Here is a 19,725-nt window from a genome sequence, read left to right as displayed (position 1 = left end):
AAACTTACTTTTTTCTTTTACTTTAGCCGGTATTCAATAACTTTCGCAGTTCCAAATTTCCATTCGATTGCCACACGTACCTTGTTTGAGACAAAAATAAACAGCGAACCCGTTGACAAGGCCTTTTTGCTGCACACATTCGTGTAAGTGGCCACATGGTCGAAACTATCCGATAAATTTGCTGTTAAATTGGCGAATGTAGTTAACATTTTTACAAATTTGACATATTGTTCAATTCTTGAATATTTATATTTTTTGATTTTTGTATTATTTAGGACAATGGCTACACCAAAGGCCCCAGTTCAGTCGGTCCAAGTTTTTGGTAGGAAGGTGAGTATGAAATAAAAAATTCCTCACCCAGCACACCACTCACGACAGCCAGTCACAATGCACAGTTTAGCATACATTGTATGTACGTGTGTTCATGTGTCGCAAACATGATTCATTGGTTTTAAATTGAAAAGCAATGAAGAAGACACATAGAACTACATACATGTAATTTATTGTAAATCATTTAATTCTTAAATTGGCATCACTTTCGTCACGTCACATGAAAAGATGACAATGATGAATGAATGGATGCATTCACTCGGTCGGACATCATATCCGGGAACATTGTCCCCTTCGTCCCCTTTGCACAAGCGCGTGCATAGCAACCAGCTCGAGAAAGGGGAACTGCACATGCGCACACTGGTTTTACAAGGCTATTTCCCCTTTGTGACGTCAGCCCGACCAAGAGAATGGATGAGGGGCTGGCCTGTACTGTGCAATGGCATGTAGCTCAAACATATCTCCAACCAAGAGAAGTTGGTTCGAGGCAGCCCTCGAATTAACCCACGGCACCGACGGCATATTGCCGTGGGTGCCCACCCCCATTGCCATAATGCCCTCAAAATATGTCCTTTACCGACGGCAGTCACTTGCCATGCCCCTAAATGAAGTTGCTGTGGGTGCCGGCCGGCCGGCCCTGCCCCTTCATTAGGCCAAATAAAAAATAAAACATGTTTCACGTCCCCTCCCGCTTCCTTTTTTTCAGGTTTCTTTCAATTTTATTTTTATTTTTTGAAATTCAGTTATAACTTTTCAAAAAATATGTCTAGGAAGTAGAGATGCCTTCTATAGCCTTGCTAATATACAAGAAACACTTTATAAGGTTTTGTGATAGTTAGAGGGCCTATCTCTCAGAACAACAAATAAAAAAAGGCCTCCTCCTTTTTTTTCCAGATATTATTGTATACGTTAAAACAGCTCTAATTATGGGTATTTAAACTTATTTACACCGATTTTGAAATAAAAAAAAAAAAGCCCCTCTTCCTCCTTTTTTTTCAAAAACCGGACGTGAAACATGTTTTTTATTTTACTTGGCCTTATAAAATCGAAAACAAGTACTGGTTAAATCCCCGCAAAATTGTGGAAAATTAAATCGAAAATCTTGAACACGATCGCTATTTTGAGCATCGTAACCCAGCTATCAATCACAGTATACACAATAGTTTGTTGTGAATTAATATTCATTACCCCTACGTAAGCTTACATATTCAGCCAATCACATCGGCTTTTATACATTAAATTTTTTGCTATTCATTTACTCGATTGGTCAGAGAAATACCTTCAACATACTATCGACCAATCAGAAACGCTGTTAGTAACTAAAGCTTCCTCGACCTCGTGTTGTGAACAAAATCTGAGCGCTGGGCAAATCAATTGTTCTCTCGATTATCAAACATTGACTTCCCATTGCAAACCGATGGCGATACCCTTCCGGTATCGTCTTATCATGTACATGTGAGCCCATCTCTAGATATGTTTTGCACGAAATAGTTTTATCCCGGCGAATTTGATCAATATTATTACCAAAGTTACAGCTGTTTCGAACTTTCGAGTCAGTTTTGCAGCTCAGAACTAGGAATCGCAAAATTAAACTGTTAAGATTTTTGATTGCTTTTTATTATAAAGCAGGTTTTTTAAGCAATCAGGTTAGTTTTAGTGTAAAGTTGAGAGTCGAATTTTACTTTGGTGTCAAATTCAGCTAGCTGACGGTAATGCATCTATTCGCTTTTGAAAAATTGCCTTGGTGCCCTTCTCAAATTTTCAACAGTTGCCTTGATGCCCTTTTGAAATATTACAAATTGCAGTGCTGCCTTGCCTTTTGAGTGAAAATCCACGGCAATTATCAACTTGCCCTAAAAAAGTTGCCGTGCCCCTTCAGATCCTTAATTCGAGGGCTGGTTCGAGGTGTCTGATGTGGATTTCCAGGGGGTCAATTTAGGTCCAAAATTTATTTTGTTTATTTTTGAAGGCCTGTAACTCAGTCCAACAATTTGGAATTGGCCCCTTCTTTTGTCATTGTGTGTGAGTAGTAGGGGGTGCAGGCTAAAGATGACAAAATTTGGACCCTAAAAATATTTTGGGTTTTGGCATCACTTTCGTCACATGAAAAGATAACAATGAATGGATGAGGGGCTGGCCTGTACTGTGCAATGGCATGTAGCTCAAACATATCTCCAAGAGAAGTTGGTTAGAGGTGTCCGATGTGGATTTCCAGGGGGGTCAACCGTCAATTTAGGTCCAAAATTTATTTTGTTCATTTTTGAAGGCCTGTAACTCAGTCCAACAATTTGGAATTGGCCCCTTCTTTTGTGTTTGAGTAGTAGGGGGTGCAGGCTAAAGATGACAAAATTTGGACCCTAAAAATATTTTGGGTTTTGGTGATACGACCAGTGTTCGATTTACCACCTGCATACCTGCACCAGTGCATGTAACATTCCCTCTGTGCATGCAGCTTTTCACTACCTGCCTGCACGCGTGCATGTACGATTTTAGCGCTAGCGATATGACAAGGCAATATACAAAAGTAAGGTTATTCCTTCATGTAATTTTACACGAAATTAGGGTTAGGGTTAGTTTAGGGTTAGGATTAGGGTTAGGATTAGGGTTATGATTAGGATTAGGCTTAGGGTTAGGGTTAGGATTAGGGTTATAGTTAGGATTAGATTACATAGCGCAATATCCTGACTTCATTAGAAGGGCTGGCGCAAATCGCGCAATTGACAATTCCCGATACCCCTATCACGTGAGAACTGTCACTTTTTTTCATTGACTTCCCTAGTCTCCTACACAGCCAGTTTGCGTCGGTCTGATACTTGTCGATCCTAACGAACATTCGAGATAGCCACATACAGTCTGGTCCGAGACTATGACTTCCCTTAGAAGGGCTAGCGTAATGTGACGTCATCCACCAATTCCCGATACCCTCGCACATGTAGAAGCTGTCATTTTCATTTCATTGAAAAAAAAAAAGAACCGGAATTTAAAGCGTGGGAAATATTTGTTTACGTACGCAAAATAATCATAATAATGTCCAGCAAAAAAGGAAATAGCTCAAAAAACACTTGCATCATTCTGGAAATCGTGCACCTTGTCGGCGACTATTGTCTGTCCAATTAACTTAGACACCCAGTTTTCGTTACTTATTTGAAAAAATATCCACTTTCAAAGAAAGTCATGAAAGAAAAGTGTTAACATTCACTGAGACCCAACGGGATTTTTGTGTTTCCAAAGCATTGAGTGAGAGTTTACCAGAAATTCTATTGAAATTGGAAGGTTTTTCTCAACACTTTAAAAACAATCCGGTAGAAGTTGGGTACCACTATTTTGGAAGGTCTCATTATACAGATTTGTAGGTATTGTGATTTTGGATAGTGAATGGATGAATAGTAAATTAATTATACTCCTCACCAAAAACATTTTATAAAAATGAAAAATATAGTTCAGTCCTAAAATGCAGACAGTGTTTCTAATTGGCATATTTATTCTTAGTGTATTTGAATCTTGTTTTGTGCATGCTTTTGGCTTGGCCCAATTTCAAGAAAATACAAATTGTATGCCCTATGAATGTTCTGATGTTATTGGTGAGGAGTATAATTCACAATACACTCCAGACGCATAGTAACTTGCCCTATCACTTGTTATAATGCACCAACTGTGACATCTTCTGAGTTATAGAGGTTGTGCATGAAATTATTGATTGGCTCCAAACAAAGGATTTGAACCGGTGTCCTTCAACGAAATCATGGCACAGTGCAGTCCATTCAATCAAATATTGTCATCAACCTATTTGATCGTAGTGTATTTGTTATGCGTGTGAGACGACCTCTCGCGCTAGATTGCAAACATGCTTCTGTTGAATGCATTTGAGTAGACCGCCATTATTGTGAATTAGTAAAAGGATCAAAGAAAAAAAGGGTGGCATCACTGATCAATATGCATGATTACAATGTTCAAACACCACTTACTGTAAATAGATTATCCCATCAAAAGTTTCAAGTCATTAGGAATATTCGGCTGGACCCAGATATCTTGCTGTAAATCGGTCAAAATTGAATAAAAGTAGACAAGGAAGAATATTTTTTCATCGCTTTACTAATAATTTCTGTTAGGTCTGACCGTGTTAAGCAACTTTTCTTTCATGACTTTTTGCCAAAGTAAAAACTTTTCGAAATATATCCTAAAAACCGGGTGTCTAAGTTATTTGGACAGACAATAGTTCTAGAACAGATACAGCATCCAGTGTTTTGGCTAAGAAATCGGCGAGTGATCGGCATAAAAATGACAATGACAGTGGAGCTGGGAATATTATTACAAGCTTAACTGACAATGATCGTGATTCAATGTGATTTTATGTTTGCTTTAATTTTGGTGCATGCACACTTTTTGCTGTGCATGTAGAAATTTTGGGCTACATGCACCAGTGCAGGTAGGAAAAAATTTGTAAATCGGACACTGGATACGACCCCCCTGAAGTGGGTCCCGCTTTGATTTTCGGCTATGTTTAGACCATCTTATCTTTATGGTGTATCTTTGGATTCTACACAAAAAGTTAGCCCGAATACAAATTTTCAGGTGTGTGGGATATATACTTCTGAAATTACACCACCTTGAAAATCAAAGTAGACCTCGCGACACGTTATTTTTGTGTGCTCCCCCTGAATTTCAAATTGCTGTAGGGCGGAAACTAAAGGGAGTTACGACCTCAAATTTTCAGGTTTTTCATTTCTCAATAGTATCTCCCAGTAGACCAGTACACAAAATAAGGAAAAAATCCATGAGTATGGGTTAACTTTCATGTTGAGTTGGCATGGAATGACTCATTAATAAGCAATGTGGATTATGCCTATCATGGGCAAATGTATTTTTCCAAATTTTGTAAGTAACCATCATTGAGGGTACATGTACCTTACAATGAATGTTCAAAAAAGCAAGTATGCAACACAGCACGGCGATCCATTTTACAAAAAAGAGATTTTATTTGAAAAAATCTTACTATCAGGGTTGTTTGATAAATTTATAAATCACACCAATTTAAATCATGAAACAGGCTTTGCCATATGAAATTTGGAGGGGATCTTTTTTAAAAGCTCCCTTGAATTTAAATAATCGAGGAGAGCAATTTATGACCAATGTGAAAATGTTGCATAATAATGTGACAATGAAAATACTGAGGAACAGGCTTCCCGTTAGTGTGCGTCATTGCGCCCAGACGCGTATTTTACAAATTTGGACGCAAGTTCACATGGCTAATCAAGTATTTTGCATCCATGTCACATGCATGTGGACGCAGACAAAACTTCGAAATTTTATCATTAATTGATGATAAAATAAGAAATTTTATTCTTTTATATTTTAAGATAATGAAAGCCCCAAAATTTTGACCCACCTGCTAAGAATTGAAGTAAATTCTGCAATATTTGTAAATGCAACGTCAGGAAATCGTGCACTATTTGCATGCTTTCCGAACAATCGCTGTTTGATGGCCTGGGGAAGTCCCGATTGATTTGTTATACAAGCAAGCATGCTGGATTCAACATGTGCCGCTAACGTACGGTTAATGTTTATTTAATTACTTATCACAACCTGACAATATTCAATTTTTTATGTTTATTTTCTCATAAATAATCTAGGTTTCCTTTATTAGTATTATTGTTACGATGAATAAAAGCAATTTTAAAGACAAAATCCAAATGATAACCCTTTTTCGTATTATTTGTGGCAGCACGTGTTTTAGCTTTGTAGCATCAACAACACGTTAATTTAAAAAAAGGAATGCGGAAGTAAAATTACGAACTAAAATTTGCTCAAGATTGACAGACTTTGCTCATGTTTTTGCACCTGTTTTTGACCACGTTTGGGACCAAAACTGACACAGAAATGAGAAAAATTATCATAGCGAATGGAGATGGAATATCACGGTAAAAATGCTTTTATTTTTTTTAACAATCAACATTTGGTGAGGTGTAGATCCGGTGGTGTGTATCATTAAAATCCTGAATTTCAGATGGACGCACAAAAATCTGTCTGGACGCAAGTTTTTGCAACCTCGTCAGCAAACTTGCGTCATTACGGACGCACATTTTTAAAACCTTAACGGGAACCCTGCTGAGGAAGATTTAATATTAGATCGTGGTTTTTCAAGAGGTGATGTAGATTTTACATTCAGGGCAGTGGCAAGAAAACAAAGAGTTTGTTTCACGTATTGTCTATCGACCGACACCCGGGACCCACACTGACTGGCGATCTGAATGGATAATAACGACACACACCCATTGACTGACGATCATCTGATTGGATGATAAACACCCCTAAAGTGTTACATGCACCACTGCAGTTTTTTCCTTGAATATTTTTGCATGCACAGGCAAAATTTTACATGCACAGAACTAATGTTACATGCATTTTTGTATGTAAAACCCCTGTAAATCAAGCCCTGGGGGGATGAATCATGATTGCATGGACATCTCCCCCATGGCAATATACGCCTATGGAAGTGTAAGATGTCTTCTCTTGTGGGGATCCAAGCTCAGGTTAATGCAGTGTAATTTAATACAGTCAACAGTTGCTGACCAGTAGAAATAGAAACATGCTTGGAAAAGTGTGCATTTGCATAGAACTAGCCCCGTTCCCCAAACCGCGACGCCTCTCGAATCGCGAGCACCGAGCGGAGCGCCAACTATCGGCTACTATCCTACAGTTGGAAAATCATCATACAGGTGTCAGAGTACAGCACAGAAGTAGGCTTGTTATCGTTTCATTTTTCTTTGGCGACATGTCGCCAAAACTCTGAATCCGACGTCGAATCTTTGTCGACAAACAAGTGAAAAATATAGTCTTTATAAAGCTTCCGAATTAAGCACTCAATGCGTTATTTGTGCATCCATGACGGCCGACGATGGCGAATTCTATGACCCTAAAATAGCACTTGTTACCTGTACGAGCGGTGCCGAACTTTATCCTACCATATTTCCCTTGAATGAATTGACTTCTTCCAAACATTATTCTTGTTGGATGGCTTCATTTATTTGCTTTTTTTTCTCCTTTATTTTGAGGATTTATTACAATGATTTACAAGGTCAAATTTATTCAATAGTGAAAGCATGCAGCGATGATGTAATGTCGTGTGCAGGGGACTCCCCAAAAAGCAGTTCAAAAGTGGTTCGGGGGAAGGACTTCACTTCAATATGAGTGTGTTATCATGAACCCAGTCAACTCATTGCCGTATCATCTCACTTTTATATTTAAATAAAACAGCTAAATAATAATTAATCCATAGACGGGCCAAGAAATATAATTACATCTTTACAAGCAGTATTAAAACATCAGCTTGCCCTCCCAGTGCCTACACAGTAATAATGGACTGACCCATGAGTTAGGACATGACGAGTTCGCTATTAATAGCTCACACACAGCGTTGCACCACATACATGTACACGCAGAGGTGGAAAAAATGCAAAGTTTCCCGGGAATATAAAATTGTTGTTAAATATTTCCCGTGACTTACACTCGACATATTCTCGCTATTCCTCCTCACACGGACGATTTCATCTCTTAATCTCCGAACATGTGAATTCTTTCTGTAAACAACTCTGCACAACCAATCAGGATGGGAATTCCGCGGTATTCCCCAATACGTCATATGCATAAATTATTATAATATCGATGGAGCTGATTTAGCTGCAGGTCATCGAATCAATTCGCGCAGTGATTCGCCTAACTTAGCCAGAAATCAGAAACCACCCATCCAAGCAGACACCAAAATTTGACCCTCAAATATAAAACAACTTGTCTATACCCATGGAAGGGTCACTAGGGTCAAATATGTCCTGATTTGGCCTTTACATGTCACTAATTCAGAATTAGTCTCAAGTTCATATAACCTTAAAATCATCTGTTTTAGAGCTATCACATCTGTAAAATCCATTAAATCCACCTGTCTAAAATTAGATTAGGCCGTCTTAAAGACAGGTGTACGCATGGCTAGCTAAGACCTTGTTGGTACACAAGCAAATCAAAGTTGATTAGAAGAAAGAAGAATAAAACAATCAAGAGAAATGCAAGAAACATAAAAGAAAGAAAGGAAAAAGAAAAAAAAAACATAAAAGAAAGAAAGGAAAAGAAAAAAAAGAAAGAAAAGAAAAGAAAGAAAGAAACCAAGAGAAAGGAAATAATTACATCTGTGGATAATAAACAAACCATCACGGGAAATCACCTATTATTACACGACAGGCCTGGCAGTACAGTGAACCCCCTCAACGTGCATTTATAATTAGCTGTTTAGCTCAACATGTGCCGTGTACACTTGCTGTGACTTGTTGTTTACATAGTTACTTTCCACGCTAGCTATTGGTAAAAAGTTTTTAGCTTGGAGGTTTGGACGGCATTTTAACTCGAATCATGGCAATTCTATTGGCGTTATCATGGTAGGCCTATACCCATCTAAGTGTAAATATATTAATTGGCTTCCCTTTGTTTTTTGTAGGGTCATTTTGTCTGGATTGTGAAGCTCTTGGTTTTATATTTTTACTACTAATTACTAGCCGTGCATGATTTATTACTGATTACTATTTTGTCGACAATGAAAGTCTCTTATCGACTGTCGGAAAAATCTCAAAAAAATTCATTGTCGACAATATTGGCGACAGTAGCTCTGTCGATAACAAGCCTACACAGAAGCCAGTGCTACATTTGCACATACCGGTACAGATAAATAGTTAAGGGATGAAATCAAAACACCACCGGTTTCCATTGTTCAGAACAATTGAAACGGGATGAAAACGGCAATCAACCACTGCTTGAGTTTTGATTTCATGCATAATCAATTAAATTAAGGCCAGAGTAATGGGAGAGAACATGGACCATTTCGAGCATCATTATTTGTTAATTGTATGTCCAAAATATATAAACCTATACATTTTTGGAAAGGAAATGAGCCAAGGAATCTCATGGTCACGTCAGATTTGTTCAAAAATCTCGAGTTTTTGAAAAAATCACAAAAATTCACTTTTTTACCCCAATTTTTTTGTGACAACTTGGAAAAAAATTCATTCGGAGTAAAAAAAATTCAGTTAGCTTTTCATGAAGAAGAGATATGAACTTAGGGATGGTTTTTTTATTTTTTTTTAATTCGTCTCTTTTTTCGAAATATTGAAAAAAACATGTGAAAAAAGCAATTTTGTCACTCTATTAAGCTAAAAATTGCACAGTAATGTTGTATATTTTTGTTTAAAACAAATATTTTGAAAAAATGAGAAAACCTTCCCTAGACTTTGATGTACTCTAAACGATAGTGCAAAAAGTTTACCTTTTGCTTGCATATTTTTCGAATTATCTTGTCACAAAAATTGTGCAATATTGTCAAAAGTGAACTCTGAGAAATCGACGTTTTAGTAAAACAATTATGCACAAAACGTCCTTATATTTTAAAACGGTAAGACTTTCACGCTTGTAAAAGCTGTATCTAGTGCATGGTCTAAATATGCATCTTTTTGCACCAACGAATCTATAATGTCTGCTTTCAGTGCGCCAAAATTCAAAATAATTAAAAAATCTAAGTGGCATTTTGACTGCAAATTTTTGTTTTGTTTACACCACATTTGCTGGCGTTAACAACATACCGAATGCGCCTTGGCTGCGTTGGACATACGCGCAGAGTGGAGCCCCCGGAGGCCGCGGAAACAGCGCTGCGTAATCACAATATTTCGCATTCGCGCATTTCTGACTCATTATTTCCCGCCAATTTACTAAGCTGTCTTGACCCATGTGACTTTTTAGAGTTGAAAAGAGTGAAATAAATCAAGCAAAAATACGAGCAAATATTAGCAAGTTGTATTTTATCAGTTTCAAGTGAAAGAATACATCTTAGTGTTGATAAATATCAAGAAATCTCAAATTCGGGCGTGGACGAATGTGTCTTCCATTACTCTGGCCTTAATGCCAATGCAATTTTTGTTTGTTTTTGTGTAGAAAACTGCCACAGCAGTAGCCCACTGCAAGCGTGGAAATGGCATCATCAGAGTGAATGGTAGACCACTTGATGTAGTTGAACCTGTAGCACTCAGGTACAAGGTAAGGTCTAAACCAAAGTAAGATAATTGAGGGTTTCCCACAGTTCATAGTAATCTTTCACTTGAGAAACTCAGTGATGTTCAGAAAGGGGGTTCCATGATGATGCATTACCAGTACGTAATATGTATTTACAATGTAATGTTTACAGTATGACCTTCCACACAGGGAATGGGTGGCTGCGTTTTAAATCTACACCCCCAGTGTAGGAGATTTAGATATCTTGCATAAAGGGGCCCAGGTAAATGGATTAAAACTGGAAAAGCCCATTAAGGGAATTATCACTAATTTGCCAGTAACAGTGCCCCCAGCATCCATACATTCACTGTATTAATTCATGCATTCAATGTGTAATTGGGTGATCTTGCCCTTCTGTGGCGCACTCATTAAGGGACGAATGCAACATAAACATTTGGTCAGATGATACATAACATCAGATTCGCTGATCACAAAGCTGACTGAGGTAAAACTGACCTACAGAATGGAGTAATCTTGCTTTGCTATCAAGCAAGAACGAAAAAGGTTTCATTCATGTAATAAATTGCAACCCCTTGGGTGTTGCATGAAAGAAAAAAGCCTAAAACGTGTGACATTGGGGTACCACAATATACTGCCGAAGTCCCATGGTTCAGCTATGGTGCAGTAACCACTAGTTAATTGAATTCTGAGATGCCCTCAGGAATGACCCAAAAGATAATGGAAGTAAACATAATCACAATCCTGGAAACAAATAGTTGGCACACTTGTACAAGTTTAACAATTGAAATATGCGCCCTATCAAAATTAGATAGGAGAGTGAAACATCCATTCATTGTAAATGAAGCACAGACTCCCTCCTGTATCTCACCATTCCGCACTCCCCATCTTTCAATGTTGGAAGGTCTCACGGACCTGTCGACAACATGGCTTTGTTCAACATTGGGGGAGCAGGGGCAGAGATCATGAGAGATATATCAAAAGAGTGCCAAAGTGTGCCAACCCTTTTTTCCAGGATTGCAGGCTTCATAGCCGACCCATTCCACATATGGTAAAAATAGTGTTTATTTAAGTGTATACAAGGAAAGGTGTCAACATATCAACTCCCTCTTCAAACAAACTGGTTCATATAGGCTCCATCAAACTTTTAGTTTATTCTTAAAGATGGTTGACCCGATTGACAGCCTCATCCCCCACTTTACTCCCATCAAAATGCAGATTTTGGTATCGGATGAAAGCTCATATTTTCTCATTAACATATATTGAAATTGGTCATTTTTAAAAATCAGAATATTTCGAAAAAATTATCAGAATTAGTCTAGACTGTGGTATACCATGTTTGAGACTAATTCAGCAGTTTTTATGATATCTTGATGCCCCTTCCAAAAAAATAAAGAGGGGAACCATTCTGATATTCAGAAAACTAATTCAGTAACAACATGACACATGTATGTGTACAGCATCACAGTATTAATTCATGCATTCAATGTGTAATTGGGTGATTTTGCCCCACTGTGGCGCACTCATTAAGGGACGAATGCAACAGAAACATGGTCAGATTATATGTAACATCAGATCAGCTCATCTCAAAGCTGACTGAGGTAAAACTGACCTACAGATGGAGTAATCTTGCTTTGCCATCAAGCAATGAAGCAAAGGGTTTGTACTTTTGAGTTGTTTTGTCAACTTTATTTTCTGTTTTGTTCTGTATGACAGCTCCAGGAACCAGTGCTTTTGCTGGGTCAGGAGAGGTTTGCTGGCGTTGACATCAGAGTCAGGGTGAAGGGAGGTGGACGTATTGCACAGATTTATGGTGAGTATGCTATTCCAGTTGATACTCATACACCCCCTATAGATGACCTGACCCTAATCTCCCACATAAGGGGGTGTGAATTTCAAATGAGACTACCTGAATGCATGGGCGACTCCAGTTGGAATTCACACCCCTGTGTGGAAATAAAGGTCATGTATTCCGAAGGGGGTGTATGGATTTCAACAGGAATAGCCAATCATCCTAGCAGGGAGGGATGCAACTCTGTCGGACTAGTAGAATCAAAATATTCCAGTCCCGAGTGGTTGTACAGCTATTTAGTTAGCTAATTACTTGTATCTTTCATTTTAGTGCCCCCAAAATGTTATGGTATACCTCTTGTAGAGGCCTCTCCTACCATCCTCTCCTCTCCTCTCCTCTCCTCTCCTCTCCTCTCCTCTCCTCTCCTCTCCTCTCCTCTCCTCTCCTCTCTCTCCTCTCCTCTCCTCTCCTCTCATTCTTTCCTAATCCTTGTTGCCTCTCTAAGCAGTCCAATTCTTTCTCGATCATTTTACTGTCTCTCCTTATCTTTTCTCCTCTCCTCTTCCTCTCTCCTACCTTTCTTTTGTCACCTGGCATCTCTTATTCTTTCTTCAAAGATTTCAATTTGTTCTTGCTCACTCAATAAATGTATTGCTCACTTATCTCTCAGCTCGCCTCTCTCTTACTGTCCCCCTCGCGTTTTTTTCTCACCCTTTCCTCCCTCTCCCTTCTTTCTTTACTTAACACCTTCTTTTGCAAGCCATTTATTAAATCACCATACTTAATCTCTTTATTATTGCAGCCGTGAGGCAAGCCATCTCAAAATCACTGGTGTCATACTACCAAAAGTGTAAGTATCAAGTATTCAATGAAAGTAAAAGCTGATGGTGTTAGCCCAGTTATGAAACTAAATATTTGACATTCTGGGATTTCTGTAAAGGCCTACAATTCCAAGGCCTACATTTTCCAAAGGAAAAAATCTCAAGTGGTGATTACAATTCTTTGAAAAAGTTCTTTTCATCTGTGGATTTTGGATTTTGTGCAATTTGAACATATCCAAGGAAAAATGAAGATATGTTTTTCACATTTGTAGTGACGTTTCACCACTGCACTAGTGGTTTCATCAGACTGGCAACCCATCACATCTTACTGTTTACTTTTATGGGAACAAGAACTGTCATAGAGGGTGTGATGAGATGGTAAAAGATGCTGTTGAGTACGTTTATGATCAACTATTCCTCCCAATTGATGGGTGTGAATTGTAGACGAGGTGGCCTACACACTCAACAACATCTTTGACCAATTCATCACGCCCTCTATGGACGTTCCTGTTGCCTACAAAAGGAAACAATCAGATGTGATGGGTTGCCATGCAGTCTGATGAAACCACTAGTGTAGCGGTTAATCATCACTAAAATGCGAGTTAAATATAATTTAACTTAAATTATCTCTTTTCCTTGGAATTGTACAAATGAACAAAATCAACATTGCTCATTACAATGTTGATAAAAAGCAGTGTCATATTTAAAAAATTAGAAAAAGGTTTGGAAAGGCCCTGGTGTGACCCAATGCAGCACCAATACATGCATTCAATGTGTAATTGGGTGATTTTGCCCCACTGTGGCGCACTCATTAAGGGACGAATGCAACAGAAACTTTTGTTCAAATGATACGTAACATCAGATCAGCTGATCTCAAAGCTGACTGAGGTAAAACTGACCTACAATTACTGTAACACTATAGCAAGAAGAAAAAACTTCAGTATTTACAAGGACTATAAAGAACATAATTAGTATGGGAACCAGCATCAATGCTTGAGGTCCAACACAGCAGTCATATTTTTAATTAAAAAAATGCATTGATATTGATTTTTGACTATGTGGAATGATCGCTACCCAGCATTTAGGACGGGCAAAAGATAATGCTTGCATACATTCTGTGAACTTAAAACAAGACTAGACTATTATATCAAGGCTATAGATGAGGTGACATGTGTTTACATTTGATACGCCCTCTGTTGGTCTGTGATCAAAATTGTCAGGCAAAAAACACTATAGTTTACATGGAAGAAGTTGATTTTTATTCATTAACTTTGGTTTCAAAGCAAATAATACAAAAATGGTATCAATCTTGTTTATAAATGCATCAAGCTATATACATAATATCACACAAAACTTCAAAGGTTTTTAAAAGTTGAGTTTTAAAGAGATTTATGTGGTCTGTCATAGACACTTCTGTGTTATTTTGCCTGCTTTGAAACAACAGAGGGCGGTCTGAATGTAAACATGTGACATCATAGGTCACCTCATCTATACCAATTAGCTATTTGAACTGACTGAACTCAGTTTTGGTGCAAATAACAGGCACTTGTCAAATCCTAGCCAAGACCCTGGGTACAGGACATTAATATTCAAACAATTTTGGATTGTTAAGTTACAGTGCAACCTCGTTAACACAAACTTATCAGGGACTCAGATTTTAGTTGGTGTTAAGTGATCTGAAATGAGCGTTTCAACAGTATTTTTTGTGGGACATGAGAGCACATCAGACATATCGAATTGCATTGTGAATACGAAGAATGTCTTTTTGATCAAATAATTTTCATTTTTTGAAATTCACGATATAATACAAATTTTATGACAAATTATTAAAATTTGATATTTTTCACATTTTTGATATAAACAGGCCTCGAAGTAAATTTTATTAATCTAATGATATATTCTTAGAGTGTATGTAGCTGGGAGGAAAAGCCGATTAATTGAATATTTTGACCTTTCATATTGAAGATATGGATTTTTTTTTTTTTTTTCCCAAAAGACCTAATTTTTTTGTGTTTTGTGAAAAAAATTCATATCTTCAATACGAAAGGTCAAAATTTTCAATTGACCGTCAGCTTTTCATTCCACCTACATACACTTTAAGTATAAATCATCCGATCTATAAAGTTTACTTCGAGTACTGTTAAATATCCAAAATATCAATTTTTAATCATTTGCCATAAAATGTGTATTACATTGCGAATTTCAAAAAATCAAAATTATTTGATATCAGAAGGACATTCTTCGTATTCAGAATGCAATTCGATATGTCTGATGTGCTCTAATGTCCCACAATAAATACTGTCCAAACGTTCATACCACATCCCTTAAACTAGTGTTTGAAGAAACAACTTGTCAGAAATTCACTTTGAAACTTGAAAGTATCTTATCCCACCCTCCGAGTCTGTTACATCATTCATATTTATTTCTCAATTTGCTTACAGATGTAGACGAAGCCTCAAAGAAGGAAATCAAAGACATTCTGATCACCTATGACAGGTCGCTTCTCGTCTCCGATCCTCGTCGCTGCGAAGCCAAGAAATTCGGTGGTCCCGGACCTCGTGCTCGCTACCAGAAATCCTACCGTTAAACAAGAACTTTTTGGAGTCGGTCATGGGGCGGGTTTTGGTTGTGGTGTAACATCACCATTTTATTGACAAAGAATAACTTTGAATAAATTAATGGCGAGATAAAGCAGAATGTAAGATAGTGTGGTGTTTTGGTGTGGTTATTTGGAGTAATTAACTATGGCTGAAGGATGATGTTATTACGAGTTTGGCAGACTGCCGAAGATCGATTAGTCGCTTTGTTAAGGGGATACTACACCCCTGCCAAACTTTGTGCCTATTTTTGCATTTTTCTCAAAAAATATAGCACATTGGTGACAAGTAAGATATGTATATTATAGGGGCAAGGGCTACAACTACTGCACAGGAAATTTTATTTCAACACAGACAACAGTTGTGGAGTTACAGTCAAAAATGAGGGAAAACCAATATTTGATCAATAAATCAATAACTGCTTGCCTTGAGTTGGTGAATGTTCAGTGCAGTAGTTGTAATCCTTGTCCCTATAATATACATAATATCTTGTCACCAATGCGCTTTAATGTTTGAGAAAAATGCAAAAACTTTTGTTGGGGGGGGCAGGATGTGACTTAGCCCCCTTTTACTTACAAGTAGCATCCTCAATTCAAGAGAATTAATGCGTAACAAAGACGAAGCTATATTCCACTCTGTCAAATGATATGGTTAAGATTTTGGGGGGGTTTAGGGTTAAGGATCATATTTTCACTGCAGTGCATTCCACAATACATTATGGGATTGGCCATAGTGTGTGATCCCAAGATGAGAGTAACACCATGTCGGGTTTTGCAATGGCAGATTCAAATATGCATTTACACAATTGCATCGCAAAATTTCCCTTCCACGTGTATGTACGCCTATTGGTATTGGGATTAGGTTGGTGCGTGCATGATTTGAATCTGCCATTGCAAAATCCAACATTTTTAGCAAAGAATAGTTAGCTATATCTCCGGTATTTTGTTACTTGGGTAACATCACAAAATAGGTCAAGGGTTTGACTTTTGGCCCTGTTACCCAAGTAAACAAAACACCTCAGATGTGGCAAACTATTCTTTATAGTAGCCTTTTTGGATATGTTCAGGAGGGTGTTTGGAGTCACTAGCAAGTAAAAACATTGGTGTTACAATTTTGTCTAGGTGTACCCATTATTTTACTTATCTTGTATTGACTCGTCTAGCCGGGGGGGTAAGGTGCCTGGGGAACCACCCTTAAAGAGGAAGCCCGCCAGAGCAGTTCTTCTGGGGTTAACCAAACCTGCCTGGTTATCAAATTAATTGCATCACCCAAATTAAGAGATAACCTTGTTACTGATTAATTTGATAACAGGGCAGGTTTAGTTCACCCCAGAAGAACTGCTCTGGTGGGGCTTCCTCTTCAAGGAGGCGCTGAATTGACAAATTCAGCATCGATTATGCACCCCTCCATGGGATATAAAGTCCAAATTTATGCACACATTTTGGAGTAATTCTGCTATACCCTGTGCACATGTGAATAAACCCTAACCCTAAAAATAGGGTGCGCAGGGCCGGGTAAACCAGAATTGTATTGAAAACACTGGGTAAACCAGAATTCTACCGTCTATTAGGCAGGCATATATGTATGTCACTTCTACGACTGATGAAAAGGGGTCCTTTAACCAGCCCAACATATATCGTCATGTCTAATATTACTTGCCCTGCCGTTGAAGCGCTCTCAAAATATGGAGAAAACACAGACAGTTCACTGATGCTAACATTTTTACCCAAACATTGGTAAAATTGTAACCAATGTTGAACTCTTTATTAATATGTACGCCTTTTTTGTAGGCTACATTTTAGCCCATTTTCGTCAAGATCCCATCCAGTTCCCACCCCCCCTTAAAGTTGGCTTTCCCACCTCTGAAAATGTACTGGTTACCCCACTGGGGCTACTGCCAACTTGCTCTCTCTGGTTGAAGGTGATCCTACCTTTTCAGCGATTTTGGTACAATGGGTTTGATTTACCAATGCGCCCATGGGGAAATCCCGGAGGGTCACTCACATGTAAAGGTGGTACAGGTATGTGCGGCCTCAAGGGTACCATTTTCAGGTTCTCCGGCAGTTCCTTAGACCCACATTTGCATCATGCTCCAGTTTATCATGTTTATTGAGCCTCAAACTCTTGAAATTCTAGCTCTTTGAACCAAATTTGGAAATTAATATATATATATATTTAGCTCCAAAGCCTATAATTCGGCCCACAACGGTTAAAATTTCAGTTCATCAAGCCCCTATTTATGTCAGGCGGATTTATCCGCCTGATATACTGTGAAGCTCTCAAATCTTCTTTCTTTCTTCTTTAGTAGAACCAAAAATTGCTACTAGTGCCAGACGCTTGCACCAATTTTGACCATTATTATGTTTTGATGGATCCAAGTTGTGATAATATTGGATCCAAAACATAATAATGATAAAATTGTATGCTTTACGCCCAATATTTATTGGTCTCGCTATGAGTTGTAAAATATTGGACTCGACTACGTCTCGTCCAATATTTTAAAACTCATAGCTCGACCAATAAATATGGGCTCAACCGATCCAATTTTATATCAAACTTGGCCACAAGAAGCACTGACCCAAGCTTAATATAACTTCTACACGGATAGGGGTCAAAGGTCACATAAGGGTTATTAGGGGTCATTTTGTGAAAATCTTAAAATGCTACTGCTCCTTTAAATGACATGCTATGACCACCAAACATGGTCAGCAAGAACCGCTGGCCCAAGCTTCAAATAAGTTGTACCACAGATTGGGGTCAAAGTTCATGTAAGGCTTGATAGGGGTCATTTTGTGAAAATATTTGTGTGAAATGTAATGAAGCAGCTATCATTAGAGGCAGCAATTTGGCAGATAACTTAGGCAGGGAGACAGCTTGTCTGCTGTTTTGATAACGAGAGATAAGCATAGTAAATATTTTGAAAGTCTCAACATATTAAATCTTAACCACAGTCTAGACCAAACTGAACATGTCAGAGATTGTCTAGTGTAGGGGCAGTGGTGTGGTTTTGGGAAGATAGCTGACAGTGGATCTCACATAATATTTCCTTTCTTTTTTTTATATTTGCTATATGGACCAAGTAATAGGCATGGGGAACTGTGTTAGGAATGCACTTTTGCTTGGTTATATGGGAAAGTGCGGGAGGGTAGGGGAGGAGGGGGGAGTCAGGTCAAATTCAAAGTTAATCCGGTGGGGCTGTAACTCCGAGAAAATGATCACTGACAATTGAGGAATATGAAATTGCAAAGGTCATCCGAGGTCAAAGGTCAGGTCAAATTTAAAGTTGCTCCAATTGGCCTGTAACTCAGGGAAAACAATCCCTGACGCTTAAGGAGTGTAAATCCATAAAGGTCATCTGAGGTCAAAGGTCGGGTCAAATTTTAAGTTGCTCCGATTGAGCTGCAACTCAGGAAAAATGATCCTTGACACTTCAGGAGTGTAAAACCGCAAAGGTCATCCGAGGTCAAAGGTCAGGTCAAATATTAAGTTGCTCCAAACAGCCTGTGACTCGGGGAAAACAATCCCTGACACTGGAGGAGTATAAAACCGTTAAGGTCATCAGAGGTCAAAGGTCAGGTCAAATTTAAAGTTGCTCCGATTGAGCTGCAACTCAGGACAAATGATCCCCGACATTTCAGGAGTGTAAAACCGCAAAGGTCATCCAAGGTTAAAGGTCAGGTCAAATTTAAAGTTACTCCGATCATCCTGTAACTCCGGGAACACAATCCCTAATACCTCAGGAGTATAAAACCGCAAAGGTCATCCGAGGTCAAAGGTCAGGTCAAATTTAAAGTTGCTCCAATCGAGCTGTAACTTGCACAAAATGATCCTTGACACTTGGGGAGTATAGCATGAGTTTACCCGAGGTCTAAGGTCAAACGATGCTAATCAGAATCAATCACCGCCTGACATTCGTGGCTCGTGAGCCACAGTAGCTCTATTATATGTTTGTAGGCTTAACTCTAGCTTATTTTCTGTTTTCAACATCCGTCGCTGTGCCCAAGTCATAATAATAGTACCCAACCGTCGCGTTGCAAACACTGCAAAAAGTAGGTACCCAGCAAACAAAAACGTTAAAAAATGTTAGAAAAGGTTGCCAGAAAACGTTTAAATGTCGGGTTATATAAAGGGTATAAAACGTTTT

At 38.4% G+C, this 19,725-nt stretch overlaps 1 protein-coding gene across 1 annotated transcript; it reads left to right on the top strand.

The window, feature by feature from the left end:
• The first annotated feature begins 59 nt into the window (after positions 1 to 59).
• Positions 60 to 15,686, top strand: LOC140168551 (small ribosomal subunit protein uS9). Its single transcript, XM_072191952.1, has 6 exons — positions 60 to 143; positions 276 to 330; positions 10,297 to 10,398; positions 12,088 to 12,184; positions 12,966 to 13,013; positions 15,426 to 15,686. The coding sequence occupies exons 2-6, from the start codon at positions 280 to 282 to the stop codon at positions 15,569 to 15,571; spliced, it is 444 nt and encodes a 147-aa protein (XP_072048053.1). The 5' UTR covers positions 60 to 143; positions 276 to 279; the 3' UTR covers positions 15,572 to 15,686.
• The last annotated feature ends 4,039 nt before the right edge of the window (positions 15,687 to 19,725 follow it).

This window comes from Amphiura filiformis, chromosome 13, assembly GCF_039555335.1.
Source record: "Amphiura filiformis chromosome 13, Afil_fr2py, whole genome shotgun sequence".
NCBI lineage: Eukaryota > Metazoa > Echinodermata > Ophiuroidea > Amphilepidida > Amphiuridae > Amphiura > Amphiura filiformis.
The sequence above is the reverse complement of the archived record's forward strand: the minus strand, read 5'-3'. Positions and strand labels throughout refer to the sequence as shown.